The sequence below is a fragment of the Etheostoma cragini genome, chromosome 10, assembly GCF_013103735.1.
Source record: "Etheostoma cragini isolate CJK2018 chromosome 10, CSU_Ecrag_1.0, whole genome shotgun sequence".
Taxonomy (NCBI): Eukaryota; Metazoa; Chordata; class Actinopteri; order Perciformes; family Percidae; genus Etheostoma; species Etheostoma cragini.
In genome coordinates, this window is record NC_048416.1 from 23623649 (window position 1) to 23644493 (window position 20845).

The window sequence follows — 20845 nt, forward strand, 5'->3', positions numbered from 1 at the left end:
CAGGTGTGTAATGTCACGTGAGAATGTAGCTCCGCACCTGAACACCGGTGAGCGTTTTCTCAACTTAAAGAGAAGTGCACTATATATCACACGTTAGTACCATTAACCAAACAAAACATAGGCCTACATCAGAAATGTGTCTTGCATTTATTGTTCGGGGTGTATAGAGATGATTTCTAATTTCTATTGATAACTGACCAAATGTAGACAACAGTAAAGTTATTAAAATGGTATTTATATATTATGACTATAATATTTGTCTATAGGGTAGGAGGAGTTTATGTCTTTTATTATATTTCTTTGAATTAGGAAAAAGTACCATGCATGCCACATAGCCTATGTGACAAATTACAAACTGAACAAACGCCCATCACAAATGTTCCCTTTACATTTTGCACACAATTTTCATCTCAATTAATAAGATATGGAAACATGCTCTAAATCTGAAAAAACTGTCCCAGTCTGGCTAAAAAAACTCAGCAAACATGGGAGAGTGCACCAAAAGTTCTTAGTCCAAATTATTTGCTGGTTCAATTTCCCTGAACACATGCCAACCAGTCTATCTTTGGCGTACAATCATTTCCACAATGATCAAATAAAAGTCACAGTTCAGGGTCAAATGGTGGTTTGGCAAGATTTTGGGTTCCATTAAGTCCAGTGTCCAAACAAGTCAATACATACATACATACATACATACATACATACATACATACATAGATACATACATAGATAGATAGATAGATAGCTAGATAGATAGATAGATAGATAGATAGATAGATAGATAGATAGATAGATACTTTATTCATCCCAAAGAAAATGTGAGGTATCTAGTAGCGAAACAACATAACACAACAAACACATATACACACATATATCACACATACATAGGAATATCACATACGTAAGAATAAAAATAAAAATCACTCACTGAAATGCAATGACCATGATAAGGTGAGAAACTACGGTAGACTGTGTGCAATGGTGAGAGTGCAAAAGTGAACAATGCAGGGATTGAATAGTGCAGTAGATCATGATTACATGATCAACTATGACTATGAAATATAAACAAAATAACCTATAAAATGACTGACTGAATAAGAATAAGAACAATATGTAACAGGGAATTAGTTATTAGATGTAACTTTTTTAAAGGTCCAATGGCATGTAATTTCACTTTATGAGTTTTTTTTTTTAACGTTAATATGCATTTCCCCAGCCTGCCTATGGTCCCCCAGTGGCTAAAAATGGCAATAGGTATAACAGAGCCCTGGGTATCCTGCTCAGACTTTGAGAAAATGAAAGCTTAGATTGGCCGATCTGGAATCCTGCTCCTTATGAGGTCATAGGGGGCAAGGTTACCGCTCCTTTCTCTGCTTTGGCCGGCCAGAGAATTTGACCCGCCCATGACAAAGAGAGAGACATCATGGCTAAGTGATACTTGGTCAAGGATTGGGTTTCATGAAATGCACTATATTAATCTTATTACGTTGGTTGCTACAACAAACTCTTAATGCTTTGGCTCGTGACGTGGTGAAAGTGACCCCCGGTTCATCTAAGGTAGGCTAAATTACTGTATGCAACATCTGAAATGCAATTATGCATCTTTAACATATTCTGTTATTGTAAATGAATGGTTTTCTGACTGAGCAAAACGTTCATTGCAACTACTGTATATGACCTCCATTTAACACTAAGTCAGTAATCTACAGTGGGCATTGCAGCACTGTAAAGACAAAAAAAAAACTTTACCACAGCAGTTGTGGTTAAAACACTGCCACGTTTGTCCAAAGTGGCTGTTTGAATCAACACAAACTGAAAGTTTTGTGATGTTTCTGGGGAAAGTCTGAAGTCTTTCAGCATGCAAAGCAACAGGTTTATAGTCAGGTTTAGTCCTTGTTTTGGTAATACTAGTGTTTTTGTGTTTGACATTTTGTTCTATAGACTTCACACTGTTGCCCCAGTTGGTATTCCAATCAGTATTAGGAGCAAATGTGACAGGACTGTGGATATTGTGTTGTAGAATTGGTGGCACACTTTCAGATGTGAGTGCAAAGATGATTTTTTGCTGAGAAGCTTATAAATCAGACACGTTTTTCCTGAGAGAAAATCTCAGAAAACCTCTCCCATTCCTGCTAAATTCCTACATCCTTACAGATAGATGTCAGCAATTTGATTGGAGTAGAACAAACCAAGTACAAACTGTTCAAGATGTAGTCAAATCTTTTATTCAGATGATCTTCATGCTGACGATGATGTAACCTATGTAAATAAAATGTCCCGAGAAAGAATCCATTCAGTTAGCAACACTGTTATCCATGTTTGAATCAGGAGATTTTGCGTTAATGTTTGTGTATAAGATAATGGGTAAATATGCTGAAAGTCCAAGGCAAGCTGCAACATCAGCTGACGATATCATCAGCCCATTATCCAAAGGTAAAAAGCCAGAGTCTGCATATTAGTGCAAAAAAATATTACAACCTCCAAACAAATCTGAAGACAGTGTTGTGTGTTTGCATGCATACATGTGTCTGCATTAGCCTGCAGCCCTGTTGACAGTATCTAGGTGAAAGTTTAATCAGGCAGTGCCAAAAGGTCTCACCCTACCTGTTTGTTTTTGAATAGCTCCCACCTGGATAGCTTGTTACAGCAGGCATTACAACAGCCTTATAAAACATTGGGAAACAGCAAATAAATGTGCAACAAAGTGCCACATCACTATTGCTCCAAAATTTATTTGATTATGTGATCTGGAGAACATTAGACAAGTCACACTTTTTAAAGGCTGTGTGGGTTGGAAATTGCGTTTAAACATTCATGTATCTGGAATTCAGCTCTGGAACTCACTCCCACCTGACCTCCGCAATATCAACTCTCTCCCCCTGTTCAAAACTAGACAAAAAACCCATCTGTTCCAGCTCGCTTATCTGTAAATACACTGCTCCTGTTTTGTTTTGTTTTGTTTGATTTGTTTTTTGTTTTATTTGTTTTGTTATAACTACTTCACTTTTCTGTTCCCTGTATCTGTCTTTTATTGTCTGTAAAGCGTCCTTGAGTTTTAGAAAGGCGCTGTTAAATAAAATGTATTATTAATATTATTATTATTATATGTGCATTAGATAAAAGTAGACCTCCAAATCCTGGCCAAACCATCATTGTGTAACAATAGTTTTAGATTGGCACGTCTTTTCTCCAAAAAATGTATATAAAACACTAGAGAGACTGATAATAAACAGCTTTTAAATGTATATGTTTGTTAAAACATGATACATTGTTAGATTAAACTACCCAACAGTAATAAATAAGGTAATTAAGAGCAGCTCTATCTTGACCAGCGGAATACAATGCTTGTTACAGAATTGAATTAGAGTTGAAATGATTGGTTGGTTAGTCCATTAAGGAGGAATTGAAAACTATTTTGGTGATTGACAGTTTTTTTGAAGCAAAAATACGGAACATCTCATGATTATAACATCTACAATGAGAACATGTTCTAGTTTTTTGGTCAATAATAGTTCCAACTGTGGTTTCTGACCAGTTGAAAAACCGGGCAGACAGCAGTTTATTTTGATCACTAACCCTGGGTCGGGTTAGTTAAATCTACGGCTAATTTACCCTACTTCGCCGTTAACCGTCAAGCCACTTAACCTGTATGGAAATGAATACGTCATCTGCAGTGTTAAATTAGTTAACAATCAGTCGAAACGGGACAACACCGTCTCTCGCTCTCTCTCGCTCTTGCAATTAAATCAATTTAAATTTAACCAATTTCCAAATGCATTATAACGACAGAGGAGAAGAAACTCGGCGGCGTTAGGACCTGAAGTCCATCTTTCTGCGGAAGAGGGCGTAGGCTCTGTCACCCGGTTGAGGAAGAAGGGTCCGCGATCGCCGAGCTGCTCGCGCACGAACCGCGAGGTCCACACAGCAGCACGAGAGATGCAAGTCAAGGGTTGTGAGGAAACAGACTAACTAAACAGAAACACCTCGACCGAGTATCGTCTTGACTCAGCAGCGTGAACAGAAACACAGCACAGTGAGCATGTCGGTGCTAGCTCTGCAAGAGTACGAATTTGAGAGACAGTTCAACGAGGACGAAGCCATCCGATGGATGCAGGAGAACTGGTAAGGCTACACTGCCATGTAATGTTAGCGCCTCGTTTTTAATCCCACATTACAGTAAACGTTTTCAACTGCAAATTCAACTCGGAGTGTACGCGAGGGAGGCTGTATCCGTGCACTTGTATGAGCCTCGCCCACCGGGATTAATCACGCCGTATCCTATTATATCAGGCACGCTGTCATCATCCGCAAATTGCTGCTTGTGCTTCATAAAATGAAATGAAGAAATTCACGCAGGCCTTTAGCCGCGTGAGGAAGCAAGGCTCTGTCACACTTCAAGTCTGCCTGAACTCATTGATACTACATGGCACTCCGCTGTTGCATTCTGCATCTTTAACGGGTTGGATTTTCCCGTGATTTATTTCCCCTTTTTTTCCTGCTGTGAAGGTCATCCATGACTCCAGCTGCCTCATCCGTTTACAGTCACTGGCCCAATCCCCCCCAGTCACCCACTGGTTTTCAACTTCAAACAGGATGGTTTTGTTTTTTTGATAAAGGTTACCTAGGCTACTGTACAGACCTTTTTAAAGACTATATCACAGTAAGTTCACATTGTGTTGTACAGTGGAATTCAAGTCAATTTACTGCATGTTGGCAGCAGTAACGTCACCCAAAACTCTATTCTGAACCTTTTTAAGTTTTGTTCTGTATGAACATGTTTAGGGTTGAAACACACTATTAGTTTCATAATCAATTCATCTGTTGAACTATAAAATATCGAGTCCAAGATAATGTCTTCAAACTGCTTTTTTCTTCTTCTTTCCAAGCAATGGTCCAAAACTCAAAAGATTTTCAATTTAAATGATATAAAACAGAGAAGAGAGGCAAATCCACACATTAGAAAGACCGGATTAGGTGTTTGATGTTTTTGCTTTAAAAAAATGACTGGAATGATTAAATGTAAATGTGCTGTATTTATATAGCGCTTTTCCAGTCTTAACAACTGCTCAAAGCGCTTTTACATCTACAGGGAACATTCACCATTCACACACATTCAAACACTGTGGCCGGGGCTGCCGTACAAGGTGCCACCTGCTCATCAGATAAACATTCACACACATTCACACTCCGATGCGCAGCACCGGGGGCAACTCGGGGTTCAGTGTCTTGCCCAAGGACACTTCGACAATGACTGCAGGGGAGGGGATTGAACCACCAACCTTCCGATAGGCATGCAACCGCTCTACCACTGAGCCACAGCCGCCCCTGTTAATAAGTTAATTAATCAGTCATTAACATAGTTGACAGGTTTCCGTACATCGATCGTTAGACTAGTTTTAGAAATGATAGAGGTTTTGTCAAAAGGAGTGGAGAACGCCGACCAACTTAGTAGAGCCAGGCCGATATTATCGGCGGGCCGATATCATAGACCAATATTAGGCATTTCCCAAACTATCGGTAATACCATTTAGAATGGCCAATTTATTTTTTTAAATATTAATTCATCAGAATCATTTAAGTAAATGATTCAGAATGTTGGGTATTGTGTTTTTGTTCAAAGGACTTTTTTAATATATTTTATTTATGTTCTTGTATCAATAAAACATTATTATATAAGTGAGAACTCAGTAATAACTACAAATAACTAATGCTAGGGAAATCTGTTTTTATTATGCATTTCTGGATTTAATATACAGTCTGTCTGTCTATCTATCTATCGATATCGGAATATCAGATGTTTAAATAACCAAATATTTGTATCCGTATCGGCCTTAAAAATCCTTTTATTGGTTGGGCTCTACAACCTACAATTGATAAATGATTTAACAAGCTTCAACAGAGTAACTTGCAGTGTGTTTCTTGAAACCTTGTAATGACTGAGCATATGAAGTGTTGGGTTTGCCCAGGGCGGTGTCTGCCAGGCTTTACACACTGTACGTTATCCCAGACTGACATTTCACTGTGGCTATTGCAGACCCCAAGAAAGTGCCCCGGGCGTTGAATCCTATTTAACATAGCGGCCAAAGAGCACTGCTGAAGAGCCGTCTGTAAATCAGTGGATAGGACTATACATTTTTTGTCACAATCCCTTGCGAAAAGACTTGTTTTGACATTTAGAAAGTCTAGAAGACCTGCACAATTAAATAATGTAAATCAGCATAGTGCTAAACTGGAGGTCTCTAGTGCGCCTGCTCTATGGGCCCCATGTTGCAGAAGCAGTGTCGATCATATGGATATTCTTAAACATGGACGTTAAACTTTTTGGCCTCTTGCTTCACTGAACAATTCTCATAGTAATAAATGGGGCTCTTCCTCAAAAGCTGTATCCAGATCTTAACTTACATCTATGGGCAACTGGGGTTTAGTAGATATTGCTTAATGTTTGTGTGAGTTGATGCATTTCAAATGTAGGTGATGTGCTGGTCCATCCAACCATATTTTGCATGAACTCACTTGCGGGTCATTACTGTCCAGGCCCATGCCAGGTTGAGCAAAGAAAATGGTTCTAAGCAATACAAAATAAGTCAAGCGTAAAATGAGCGTAGGTTTCGTTATGCATTCGGTGGCACTATGTTTTTAAAAGCAGCACAAGATGACTAGGAGGCATTAATCAGTCTGAATTGACTGTGTGTCTAAAAAAAAAAAAGAAGTCACATTTAGCTTTTTTTTTAGCACATTTGGACTCAATAGAGCTCATTGAACCAGTCTTAGAACAGTTCCTTTATTATTTATTGAAATGAAATCTTAAAATTGTGTGTGTGAGAGGGAGAGAGAGCAATGGGAGCAGTGTGTAGGAGCTGTCCATAGCTTAGTACTGACAACCGACCAATAACATTAATCTTCTGATGTCGGCTGACAGAGCTTTAGCCAATCACATTGCAGCAGACCTATGCTGACTTCTCTCCTGCTCATGTAGCAGAGGATGTCAGACTGGGCCAGTGCACATGGCTGATTGAAAATGGGATTTGCTAGATTATTTATTACATTCAAAATGTTCAGGGAGAAACTGACTAAGCTTGGCATGTTTTTATGACCTAAGGGTGAGACTGAAAAAGAATAAAGCAAACCAGAACAAACTAGTTTGAAAGCAAGCATCATGCAAAAAAGGAATCAAATTGAGCTGTTTGATGGTTACTTCAGTAGTTGAGCACTTGAAAAAAAACTGCAATGTTCTTTCACCATAAGGTGACGGAAAATACAGACTTGCACACCACACTTTTATTTATTTATTTTTATATTTTGCCTGGGGTCATGCATCTTTAGCAAACCTCTGCTAGGGTCTGGAATTATCATCAACTAAGCCAAGTTCAATGCCAATCAGATTAGTGTTGGGCTAACAATGGGTTGCTTAGCATGTGTGTTAAGATGTTACCACGTTTAGTAGGTCTTAGCTAATGTTGCACAACAATCAGTTATGTGACAGCATGTGTTCTACCTGTTTTAACTGTTGTTGAGAAGAATACCTGCAGTGACATCGCTGTTTGAGGTGAAGTCAGAATTGCAACATGCTCTTGAGTCTAAACCAGTGGCTCAGCATTCAGTATTGTGAGTGAAGAATTCAACACACCCCATAAGAGCTATTTAGAAGGAAAAAAAAGGTAGGTCTAACCAGATATGCCGGTTGTAGTCTGTAACAAAAAACATCTCTACAAAGACCGAGCTGAAGGACTTGCAGCATCTGTCATGACAACTATTCAGACCTCAAAGGTAAAACGAATAAATTAAATTTGGATATTGCCAGAAATTTAATTTAAAAAAAAAAACAACCTATGCATTGCTACTCTAGTTGTTGTGGGTCATGGAAGTTGAGAGGGGGATGTGTTATAGGGATGAATAGTTCCCATTTTCTAGCCAGCAGCTTTAACTTATTGTGACTGTTTTAAACTCAATTTGTCTTACAGAGCATTCAGTTCTTTGAGGTGTGGTGTACATGCTTATCTCATGGTGTTGATGAAACAATACATTGCTCAACCCCAACTAGTGGCTGATATGGTAAGATAATCCATTTTAGCATCCATCCATTCTTCGGACTACTACTGCTCTTACTACACTCCAACTGATACTATTGCATTTAATAAATCTTGTATTATTATTGTCAAATGAGGAAAGACTTCTATTCACTTGATTTCTTTTCATATATTTATAATTTGAGCTGTTAAATGAGCTAAGAATCAGTTTCCTTTGTTGAGCAGAAGTCCATCTCATATTATTTTGTTAATGAATCCAAATCATCTACTCATCATCATTACTTTCCACCACTTTTAGGGGTGATACATGCTAAGTAAGACGCTTGTGTTGTTGAAAGGAATTTTTTGTACAGACTAAATCCTTGGCCAAAGAAGTGCATGTGTTTTAAAACGGACACAGTGTGAAACCTTTGGACATATACTGAGTATACATTGTTATTTAGGGATGAATGGAGACTGGTACACTGATCCAATATGTTCCCATGAGACTGCATTGTGAAGCAAGAATGACTAGGCGGCTGGTTGTCAGAACACTAGGAAGAGGAAGGAGTGGACCTAGATGCTGTGGTTTAGTGACATGCATTGGATGTGAGACTGTGTGATGGGTGAAACCTACTTCAATTCCAAAGTGTCCTGTTGTGTTTTAAGATTATTTGCAGTTCGGCCTAACTTTCCAGAGGAAATTTAGTTACCTTTCTGTTACAGACATCTTTAACCTGCTAACTCACTCTACACTCCCACAGATGTCGTCATTCTTCATTACCATGCAGGTTGCCTGGAATCTGCGTCCTCTGTCTTTGAAAAGCCTTGTGGGGTAAATAGCATTGCTATGGGATCTCTGCACTTTAGATGGATCTCTGGTGGTTTACTCTGGACTGGTGACAAAGGATGCAGAGCCTGAGAATGCTGCAGTGAAAATGCACCAGTGAGAATGACCAAGGAGATCTTTGTTGTGATCTGTTTTGTGTATTTTTGTCTGTTAAAGTTTTTCCCACTGTTTATAGGATTTAGCTGCTCTATGAGGGATGTGGCAGTGTTTGGAAGTATCATAGCTCACTGACTAGTCTTAAAGTTCAGGTTCCTCTGGTACTTGACGAGTCTCTTCCTTCCAAGTCTCATGTTACTTATTCAGTCCAAGAGCAGTACAGCCTATTGTCCCAGGGTTCTTGAGCTCTGCTGTTGGATGGACTAGACCAATAGATACCCCCGTCTTAAATTTAGCATCAGGGTATCATTTCAGTGGTCATTAGACAACCCATCTCCTTTCTTCTTTAGTTAAAGATTAGTTTTTTTTCTGAAGTGGCTTCCACCCAACAGAAAAAGAGGAAAAACACATTCTAGATGTCAGGATCACAGGCATGCAACTAACAAGATGCAGAATTCAAAGCCACAGTGTGGTGAGGTGGTTGTAAGTAATTAGTTGTTTATTCAAGAATGTATTATCCAGGTGTCAAACTGGGGTAGCAAATATTAGGTTATATACTATATATAGTCCCAGTCATCTGCCTTCTGTTTGTAGTTTATATTATTTCCTGTGTCCTGAATTTAATCTGTCTGAAATGACCAAATATACTTTTTTATTATTATTATATTTGCTAAATATTACTAAACCAAATAAAATAAAATCAAACGGCAACATTTGTTGTTTTGCTTAATGAAGAAAGTACATCATTATTTACCAATGCATTTGAGAGGTTCCTCTTGATGGTCATACATTTAAATCTAACAAGGTCTTGCTTTAGAATGCTGCTGCCATTTTAACAAGAGCAGCACATGATGCTGATCATTTCTGACCATGTTAACCCAGAGTTCACCCCAGGCTTGAAGTTTGCGAGGCTGTTTGCCTCCTCACAACTGGTGCGATGAAGATGTGGGCTTGCTCGTTAGGAATTAAGGTCTGTGTAGAGTGTCACTGTCTGGTTTCACTTTCATATTTCATCAAGCTGTCAAGGAAAGCTAAGATGTGAGCAAAGAAAAGAGCAGTTCATTGTACCGTCTGTTTTATTTTGTATCCATTGAGTTACAATGCATATAGATTTTTTTGCATGATTTATACAAAATATATACATTTTAAAACCTGCATTGTTGATAGCTGTCTTTTTTACTGCCTGAGCAATTATTGCATCTTTTCTTGGCATGTAATCTCCATCAACTTTCAATCACTGAAATAGCATGCCTTGCATAATTGCATTACTGCTCTCTGCAGTTCCAGGAATGTGTACTGGGTCACCCTTGTGCTTAACTGTGTACATGTATGCCATTATTAGGTGCTAGTAGAGCACAAGATGGCAACAAAATTGGCACCGCTCATCAAAACATTAGATCATAGCACCACCATTAGCCTCAAACCTTGCTGTGTACCGTTGTCTGAGCTGGTTGGTTGGACAGACAGAGAGACATAGCTTGATCCAAAGCCTTTTAAGTGTATTCAAGGAATGTAGTGACTTAAAATGTTTCATCACAAGTTTTTCCATAGTTAAGGATGTCTATAAATTGATTGTGCATTACAGGGTTGAGTTTATACAAGCACTATTACCAGGCAAACCAAAAGATGGGGAAAATGGCTTTTGGTTAAAGGACAGGTTTAAAATACTCAAGATGTTCCTAAGCACTTAACAGGCTAAAATAATAATTACCAGTCAACTAAAGAACTCTTGTGTTTCCTGACTAGATACATTTTCCCTTCTTGTAGGCTACTAATTGCAAAATGAACAGGACTGGTGGGTGTGTTACTAACTGGATTACAATGCGTGCTTTAGTGCTTTCTGGATGGGAAATTATTCTGTAATAGCTAGGTCTTACTTATAACAGCTCTTGGTCTTATTTAGTGGTTTGCAGCTCATGCTACACAGTGCCACAGTAACTCTGGTTACCTTACCACTGTTTTAGATACAGTGTCAGGGAATAGAGTTACAGCCCCTGAACTGGGTGAGTTTATGCATTTGTGCGGCACACATACTGTACTGTTTTGTTGTGGATACTGTTGCAAATGTGATGCTGTAAACACACACGCTTTGGTAAGACAGTTAGACACCAGCTCAATGGCACAGGCATAAAGACTCATCCAAGGACTGCAAACTCAGGATTACGTAACAAATAGATCCAAGTTTCATGGTTATCCAGCAGCTCTATACAACACTGCAAGTGGGGGAGGGCAGGGGCTACATAACCAACTTCCTTATATTACAATCTGTACTACATAGTCTGTATGCAGTAGATACACAGACCCCTTAAACCACAAGGATATACTACACACATATTGTAAAAAACGGTGCTTTAAGATGATGTCTATACCTGCTGTACAATTGTGTATGGACTTTGACGAGTGGCTTTGTAACTGTTTTTACTCTGTCAGATATGAACACCTTTTCTTATTTTTATCTCTCAGATATTCAGCAGGATTTGGCAATGGAGCATACTGGACCAATGCCCATTGTCGCACCCTATGATAACAAGCACACATGGGAGAAAGATATGTCATACCTACCTAACTGAGCAGCTCTTGTGATACTTTCAATATACTTACGCATTGTCCTGGTTACACATAACGATCCTGGTCGTTTTAGTTATTAGTTTTATTGTAGACCAATACTTTATTCATTACATTGTTTACAGAAATAAGTTAGATCTGATCCTAACCACACCAGTACAAACAGTATATGATTTGATCTCGAAATAAGCTTTCGCTGTACAAAGGGTTTAATGTTAACACTTGAACATGTAGATCTTATGCAGTAGATCTGGGACACCTACACTTTTTACACTGCTGCTTACTGTTATTTGGAGGAAATTTCCAAATTATAAATTGTATTATTGGGACTTAATGTCATTTAGTTGGTTCTTTGTTTTTTGTTTGTCAAAGCAGTGATACGTCTTTTGGCCATTGGATAATTCAAAATGTAGTGCTTGCATTTTGGATTTTATTTTGAAAGACATTCAGTTGATTGTACCATTTCTTGGTTGAGTCTGCATTCTGAAGGTCAGGGCTAGAGCTGTAGGGGCCTCGTGAAGCGTTCAAGGGATGATGTGAATTCACACTGATGTTGCAGAATTCCTGTGACCGCAGACATAGCTTGGCTGCAGCTGGCAGTTCAGACCCTTTGCAAAGATAACAGCAGCACCTCCCCCACCACCATGGACCAACTTGCCTGACCATGCCCTTGGGTTTCTTTACCCTTTTTATAATGTTTTTTTTTACAGTGTAAATCCAGGGACGTTTCTAGGACTGGAGCGTCTTAGCCCGACCCCATTTAAATAAACTGAATTCAATGCAAATCGCCGATTGCCCAGCTTGTTTATAGCCAGTTTATCTTCATTTCAGCTGCCCAGGTTGGAGATGTTAGTTAGATGCCGCCAACATTTGGCCTAATCATAACTGGCCTGGCAACCCAAAGACCAAGGTTTTATATGCAGATTTGTGGGGTGACTTATGATTCCTGCATCAATTTATGCTGGAAATATCTTTAGATCACAAGCCAAATATAAAAAAACATAATTGAATATATTGTATTAAGGCTCTTAGACATTCTGTATTGCTTTCGATTATTTATTCTCCTGTAGATCGACAATTCTAATTATATCTCTGTCAGCACACATGAAGCCTAGCATAATTTACTCCTCCGTTCTCTTTTGCGTCTTTTATTGGGGAAGTAACCTCCCTAAATGTGCAAATGACAATTAATCATCTAATGACACATTAATTCATTTTATTTCATTAATAAACCCCTGGAGTGTAATATTTCAGACATGTTTGAGCAAAAGTTCTGCTCATGTACAAAACGTGAATGTGCACATTCAAAATATATCCCATCTAAGATTTGGAGGAGTCATGAAAAATAAAGTTATAATTAAGAAAAAATAACAAGACTAAAGTCCCAATATTTCCGAAAATAATCTGTAGATCTGAGATTTGACATTTGTTCTCTGTATTCCTGCTGAAGCATACCCACAGCAGACTGCATCCATTATAAACCTGAAGCTGTACAGACCACGGAAGCCGCGCTGCTCATCTCTATTTTTACAGCGAGAGTGGATATGCATGGGTCTGCTTCAGAGCTCTGTGTGTTTGAGTCTGAACCCCAGACTGTAAACGTTACATTACAGGAACTTCAAACTACATCAATAATATTGTGCTCCTAAACTCTGTGTTGATGGCATCAATCTATTAGATTAATTTGGCTATGATTCCTCCAAAAATCACACCTTTAACAGCTTTCCTCACTTAGAGACAGCTGCTTGGTGATGGCAACAACCACGGCATGGTGGTCTGACCCCGCACGTAAATGACCGTTCTCTTCGCTTTGGAAAAATAAAGTGGACAAAGTTACAGTTCTACCATGAGTTCTACAAAAAAAAATTAAGAACTGCAAGTGCCTTGGAAAATACTTGTTTTCTTAATTAGCAAATGGCATTTTGGGGCTTTGTTACATTATAATTGTTTTTGTAAAAATATAATAAGAAAGAAAGAACGCGAGAGATGCTAGGTTACTTATAAAACATTTGGGGGGAGCCCGGGCCTAACGACGCCTCTGGTGTAATTCATCTTTCAACATAATGCAGTGGGCCATGTAACCTCTGGCTTATTCTACTTGTATTTGATGATGATACAATGTGGAGAACAAGACAGAAAGTTCCTCCAAACCTTTGTGCTGGAAGCCGGATCATAAAAAAAACAGATTGCAACAATCATTGATGCAGTTTTTGATACTGATATTGTCAAAAAGGATCAAACTTTATTCTTAATCGTCACATATACAGTACAATGTAGTGAAATGCTGTGCATATCTATGTCCCGATATTGGCTCACCTGCAGAAATACATCGATAAGACATGAGAAACAAAGGCATAATAAGTGCACATTATCTTCCAAAATAATAAAAAAGTAATAAATAACAGCCTCGGCCAGTTCAGAAAACATTTCGAATAAACCAGTGTATTTCAGCGGTGTGTATTGTAAACCAGATCTTTTAATGCAAGTTAAAGAAGGTGGTTGAGGATATGGTTGCTGGAGTTTAAGTTTTCCAACTTGCAGAGACACACACTAACCCGATGGCCGACTGACGGCAGAAAAGGTAGTCAGTCCTCCCAAAGTTGGTCAAAAAAGTGCCTCGGAACACACCGAAACGCCATCGACTTGGGCGTACATTAAGCGGGAGTCATAATACGGCGCTTATCTGAATTGTCGGCCAAAAAATGAAAACCAAAATTGACCATAATGGCGGCCCGTTTGGAATATAATCTTGTCTTTTACCAAAGTAGTTCACCGAAACGTGTTTCTGAAAAACATTTTAAGCGAGAAATAGGGCATGCAGTTGTGGAATCAGTCTTCATTTCAGATCAACAAAGGTCAGTTTTAAGGATTTTTGTCAGATTTGAAAAGGCATTTGTCTTGCTCATCCCGCTCATCATTTCCGGGTTAGCACTCCACCAATCAGACTGGTCATTGAGTCCAACTGCCCGCCCCCGAAATGAGGGCTGACGGCTCCTTTGGCTGACGACGGCACGGAACAGACTCGAGTCACTGACCTCGCCAGACTGTCCTACGGCCGATAATCTGGTTGGTGTGTCAGTGCCTTTTAAGCTTATTACGTGGTGACATCAGTTTTGTGTCGCACACCCTCGCGCTGTTGAAGCATTTTTGAAAACAACTGAGATGGTTGCAGCTGATGTGGAACTTTCTGTTAAAGTACTATTTTCAATTTTTTTGACCGCAAAAACGGCCACACTTGTTCAGACATTTGGATCATCATTTACAGCATCCAGCGGTATTTTGGTCTGTGGATGTTAAAAATGCCTCTTGGAACTCAAAAATAAACCAGAGGTTCCATTGTTGCACAATTGCAATTTAGTCTGCCCTTATCAGACTATTATCACAGCTCAGGCCATACATCACTCTGACCTTTGACCTTTTGACGGCAGGACACTATAGGGGAATGTTAAGATTGTTGCTCCCGCCCAGCCGGCCTCACTACAGTATGTGAGCCATTGCATTGGCTCTGTTCTCCCCTCCTTTGTGTCAAGTGGACAAACAGTGATGCCATTCTGCAGTTTAATCATGTTGGCATTCTCTGAAAGCTACTTCTTTCAACTTTGACTTGGACGCTTTGTCCTTTGTTTTGTGGAGGTGGCCTAAATCAGTTTGTGGGCTTCTTGCAAGAACAGAAAAGGGACATCTTTCACTTTCAGAATACTGACACACAATGAAGTCTATTATGTTAAACATCTAACACTGTTATTGTACCTTTGTTCCTGTCTTTGTTGACCTGCCTTGTTTTTGGTTACAAGTATTGATAGCAATAGTTTAGGATTCACATTCTGAGCATAATTTACAGTAAAGAAAACCGTCAAGAACAAATTGAGTTGATTCATCTCCGAGCGATAATTATGTAATTTCTTAAAATGTACAGTTTGTCATATTTTAAATTTATTGGAAATGTAGTGGTAGTAGGGGTGCCCCAAGCCAATCTGCAGGATTGGTATTGGCTAAAATATGACTGCTAATTGATATTCAGCTTAACATAACTTACTCTCTTACAGTACATGGCTGCCACAACAACAATATTACAAACTAGAACCTCAACAATAACCACCAGGTTGAGTAAATGTTTCTGTGACAGACTCAACCAAAACACAACACTAATGAAAGATTTTTTTTTTCATTCTTTCTTTCTATTTTGTCCACTCCCTCCATATCACACATTTCAAGTTTTTCAAGTGGTTAAGCAAACTGCACACTTTTTTTCCTCGCTTTTTTGGCTGGCTATGCACCTGATCAGCAAAACAAAGTGCTGTTGTTGCTGTGTACTGCCCAATTTGCAAAACAGAACAGGATGGATTACCATTTCCAGGTTGCAAATGTCACGCTTCAATGATAAATGTTTGTGTTTGTAGTGTGGGTTGTGCACAGAGCATTTGAGTTGTATACAAGTTTGCTACTATACTTTCTATTGCTAAGAGTTGTCCTTAAATAGCTGGTCATATCCAGAGGAAAGCATGAAAATGACGCGGCCTTTGGACAAGACACGTACCTTTACTAATTACTTATTTCCCTGTTTACTAATGCTGAGCCAAACTATTCATCTAGTCCCTGTCCAATAGACCAAACAGTTCTTTGGAGAGAGAGAAAAAAAAACTGCTCTAGATTTAGGCAGAATGCCCCAATCCTCTGTTGGTCCTACTCAGCATCCAGTCTGTCAAGTCAGACCACCTGCACTTTGTGATTGTGCTGAGTGCTGGGAAATGCTTTTCCTTAGATTCTGTTGGGCCAGGTGGTGCTTCATCACAAGTTCTTCACTTCCCGTTGCGCAGCAGGGATCTCTGACAAGTCAATTAATGGGATCAACATAACGGGCATCACGGGATGGTGGGACTTGGAACTGAATAGAAGCAATAACTGTAAACTGAAAGCTAAGCATTTAGTGACTGCTGGAGCTGGACTCAAGTCATTAAATCATTACCTCGGGCATTGCTTGTGAAGTCGATACAGCTATTGTTTGTGTTCTGTACACAGTATGTTGTACTTACAGTGACACTGCTGGGAGACGAGCAGTTAGATAAGCAGACTTTTGGTTGTATACATGTATTTTGAAACCAGGTAGGAGTGACCCTCACTACTCCTTTAGTAACATTTTTGAAGATTTTAACCCAAGTCCATAAAGCAGCGATAGCCAGTGATGTCTGCTGTAACGTTATGGGACTTGCACACTGCGGTACGGACCAATGAGTCTGATCTCCGATTACATGATTGTCCACCGCAAGTTGACGTTGGGTTGCTTTTCTCCAGAAGTTAAATCCATCTCAACTTTCTGCCGCAGGCATTTCAAATAACGACAGACGCAGTGTTTCTTAATAAATGCTCAGCCAGCGCCTTATTGTAGCATGGCTTTGTGCTGCATGTTCCTACATGTGCTTGTTACTACACATTTCTCTGTTCTTGGCTGAGATGGACAACATAGCGCTTTATAAATTAGCCAGCAGCTAGCAGACATTTAGCAAACGTTAGCGGCTTCTTAGCTATAAAAACAACACAGTGAATATATACCATATATATATATATATATATTTTTCTGCTGTTACATCTGGTTGATTCTTCACATTGTTTTAGGACTGTTAAGCAGCTAACTATAAGCCACCTATTGTTAATGTGATTGTATGAATAATTAAGCACAGCGTTTTGTGAAAAAAAGACCAGACGTAATCAGCACATTAGGTCAAAAAGGTTAATGTAACTCTTTCCTCTGTGTTTTTGTGTTCACAGGAAGAAGTCCTTTCTCTTCTCTGCACTCTACGTTGCCTTTATCCTTGGGGGCCGCCATGTCATGAAACCGAGGGAGAAGTTTGAGTTGAGGAAGCCACTGGTACTATGGTCGCTCACGCTTGCTCTATTCAGGTAAGAAAGCGCTAACGTTATCAACGGGAGCAAGTAAATATAATTTTTCAAACATGAAGAGTAACCCTAATTATTTAACAGTTTAACCAGTTAGTGTCCTAATTAAATGACATTGTTTAATCAATAAAACGTAAGCCATACATGCCATTTACAAACATTTCTCTCGCTTTACTTTTCACAAAATGGTTTCTCTGGTTTATGAAGTGGCTTGGTAGACAGACAGCTAATAGAATATCTGAATTTGTCCATATTTGCTTTTCATTTACTTGACTCCTTATACAGGTCTTTTTCCTGTGGTTTTCCAAGTTTGAGGAGTTAAGGCCTTTTTACAGTTGCCGCAGCCGAGCTGGCGCACGCAAATGTGCCGTCATGAGAGCTTTGTAACTATTTATACTGAAGCCTGGTGGTACTAGTCTGTGCAGTCTTCTCCTAAACAGAGGTGGCGCTAATGAGCCACTCAAAATCCTGTCGAGCCAGCGAGAGCGACGTCATTTGTCGTCACATTCGCGCGTGCCACCTAGGGTGCAGCTAGTATACTGGCAGCTTTAGTCAGTGTGGGGAAAAACTTAGACTTGCTTATTGCGGGGCTATCATTTTTTCTTTGTTTTAATTTATGTATTTTTGTATTATGTTAGTTACTTTGAAATTGTAGGAATCTAAAGTATTGTCTGTATAGAATGCCCATTATCTATCCATAGTACAGAGGGATCTGTCACATCAGATACTACCAGCAACAGAGGGAAGCAGGGGGATTATTGCCGTAGCACCTCTTTATACACATGGAGTACATATTGTGTAACATTATATTCATTATGGGGGGGGTTAAATAAAAAACAAAACAATGTAGTTTAAGGTGCAGCTGATACAGACGTACATGGCATAGACTTATCAACCATAGTAACAAAATAACTGCACATTCCCCGTTTTGTTTCTCTGTCCTCGCAGTATATTTGGTGCCATCCGTACTGGGAGTTACATGACGTACATCCTGATGACGAAAGGGCTTAAACAGTCGGTTTGTGACCAGAGCTTTTACAACGGGCCTGTTAGCAAGTTCTGGGCATACGCTTTTGTACTAAGTAAAGCACCAGAACTGGGTAAGTCATGGTGTTTTAATGGCATGCATCATAGTGTCCGTGTACTGGGTATAATATCTTGTTTCCCATTAACCTTCTTTCCCAAATAAATTCACAGACAAGTAAGGTTTTGTTTTGCATTTTATTGTCATATTATTGTATAAAGCTTATGCTCTTTAGTGATGTTGCTTTCAGACCGCTAAGACTTCCGACTGCCAAATGGCAAAGACATGTTAGTGAACTGCAATTACAGTAGTTATTGTCATCCCTTCATTGCAACTGTTTTGTTGCCAGTTGTAGTGTAACCCAATGTTGGGCTAAACACATACACATTAGGCATCACATACAGGCATATAGTGTGCTGTTGTACCAAAGTGTAGCCTGAAATAGTTTTACCGCATGCACATAGTGGTCATAGAGTGTATTTAGTTGTGTACATGGTCTTGACAAACCTCCCCCATTCATGAACAACCCATATCCCTCTGTCATACCTGCAGGTGACACTCTCTTCATTGTCCTGAGGAAACAGAAGCTTATCTTCCTCCACTGGTACCACCACATCACTGTGCTGCTCTACTCCTGGTACTCCTACAAAGACATGGTGGCTGGCGGCGGATGGTTCATGACCATGAACTACTTGGTCCACGCCGTCATGTACTCTTACTACGCCTTGCGGGCTGCCGGCTTTAAGCTGTCGCGCAAGTTTGCCATGTTCATCACACTGACCCAGATCACCCAGATGCTGATGGGCTGTGTGGTCAACTATCTGGTGTACTCGTGGATGCAGCAGGGCCAGGAGTGTCCATCCCACATGCAGAACATTGTGTGGTCCTCCCTCATGTACCTAAGCTACTTTGTGCTCTTTGTCCAGTTCTTCTTCGAGGCCTACTTTGGCAAGTCCAAATTCTCTGCCACGGCTGTCGGCAAGAAGAGCAAGTGAAGAAATGCCATAAGTATGAGAAGAAGGGAAATAATGAAGAAAAAGGGAGTCAGAAATGGAAAACAGGGACCAGTGACTTGAGAAAATTTGTTAGGGTTGGCTAAGGGAATGCTGAAATGTAAGATGGGTGATTGAGAGTAGGCATGAAGGGGGGAGTGGGGGTGAGGTGGGGTGGGGTGGGAGGGTCAAGAAGATGGCTGGTGTTTGTGCTTCAGCATTACTAATAATGTGCAGATCTAAAATGCCTCAAAGAATATGACATCTTTGTTGAGGGATGCTGAGGAAGCAGCGTTGCCATGATCAAGGCCATCATCGAGTTGTCCACCTGAATTTTAAAAGGACAGTTTTGAACAGTTTTTAAAATCAAAAATTAAACAAAAAGACATAATTGGCAGATTAAAAAAAATACATTGGCCATGTGCATATGTTTACTTGATATTAAAATGATTATTAATTGGTGCAAATGAAGATGGATGGAGTCAGCATTGACCTGAACCGTCTGAGTATGTTTTTGTCTGTCTGTTGTCAGTATTTGTTGGTTTATTTTGATCTGTTTTTAAGAAAAGGTTTGAAACACTGGTGAGTGGTGGTGGTTGATGTGAACTGATGGGGTGAATGGCACTGTATCTTCTGTGTCTTACATTGCAAAATGCGATATTTTCTCAGGTGTTAGGTTATCTCTTTCTTAATATAATAAGCATATCAAGACAAAGTATACATGTTTAACAAAAGCACCAGTTTACGGTATGGCTAAAATTCCTACAGTACGGCCACATAGTTGATAACAATACGAATGAAGCTGATTGAACTGACTGACTCAGATGATCACAGTGCTCTTAGCATGATGGGAAACAGATCCTGACAGTGCCCTGCTTCACCACTTGTCATGACCGTGCAGAAGTTGTCTACCACACTTGGAAAAATGACTTGCCATTGATCTCCAAACGCCTCTCTGTTAAAGGGTTTCTACAGGTGAAGAGAACTTGTTGTGTGGACACAGAAGGATTACATTGAGGACACACATTTTTATGTTTAGCAAAAGAAAAAAAATTCAAACATGCTGTATTGACTTTGAAAATTAGTATGTATCCTTAATGGTGTATGTCGTGCTATTGTGCATTTGCACTGTATCAATGTCAAAACAATTGTCGCTGAACAACGTATGAACAAAGAGTGCAAAAAATGTGACATACTTGTGGTGTGTATTTTTTTTGTCTCATCTCTAACATCTTTTGTTGCATATAGCCTACTTAGGCGAATCATTTTTTTTTGGTGCTGAACCTGAAAAGCCATTTTTGGGACAACATGGCACATTTAGAGGCAGCAATATTGAAATGTTAGAGGGTGATTATCCCTTCAATGTCTGAGTAGACAGCATTTTTAAATAGTTGTCAAACCTGATTTAGTGGATGTT

At 39.4% G+C, this 20845-nt stretch overlaps 1 protein-coding gene across 1 annotated transcript; it reads left to right on the forward strand.

Annotated features, from left to right (window-relative positions):
* Positions 1-3841: 3841 nt before the first annotated feature.
* On the forward strand, positions 3842-20623 carry elovl6 (ELOVL fatty acid elongase 6). Its single transcript, XM_034883551.1, has 4 exons — positions 3842-4122; positions 17284-17415; positions 18361-18512; positions 18989-20623. Exons 1-4 carry the CDS (start codon positions 4040-4042, stop codon positions 19429-19431), a joined length of 810 nt encoding a protein of 269 aa, XP_034739442.1. The 5' UTR covers positions 3842-4039; the 3' UTR covers positions 19432-20623.
* Positions 20624-20845: the final 222 nt, after the last annotated feature.

Excerpts from the sequence above, each read along its gene's own strand:
- elovl6 (XM_034883551.1), top strand. The coding sequence starts at position 4,040 with ATGTCGGTGCTAGCTCTGCAAGAGTACGAATTTGAGAGACAGTTCAAC. Across the intron at positions 4,123-17,283 it reads CGATGGATGCAGGAGAACTG|GAAGAAGTCCTTTCTCTTCT; the intron begins GTAAGGCTACAC and ends TTGTGTTCACAG. Across the intron at positions 18,513-18,988 it reads AAGTAAAGCACCAGAACTGG|GTGACACTCTCTTCATTGTC; the intron begins GTAAGTCATGGT and ends TCATACCTGCAG.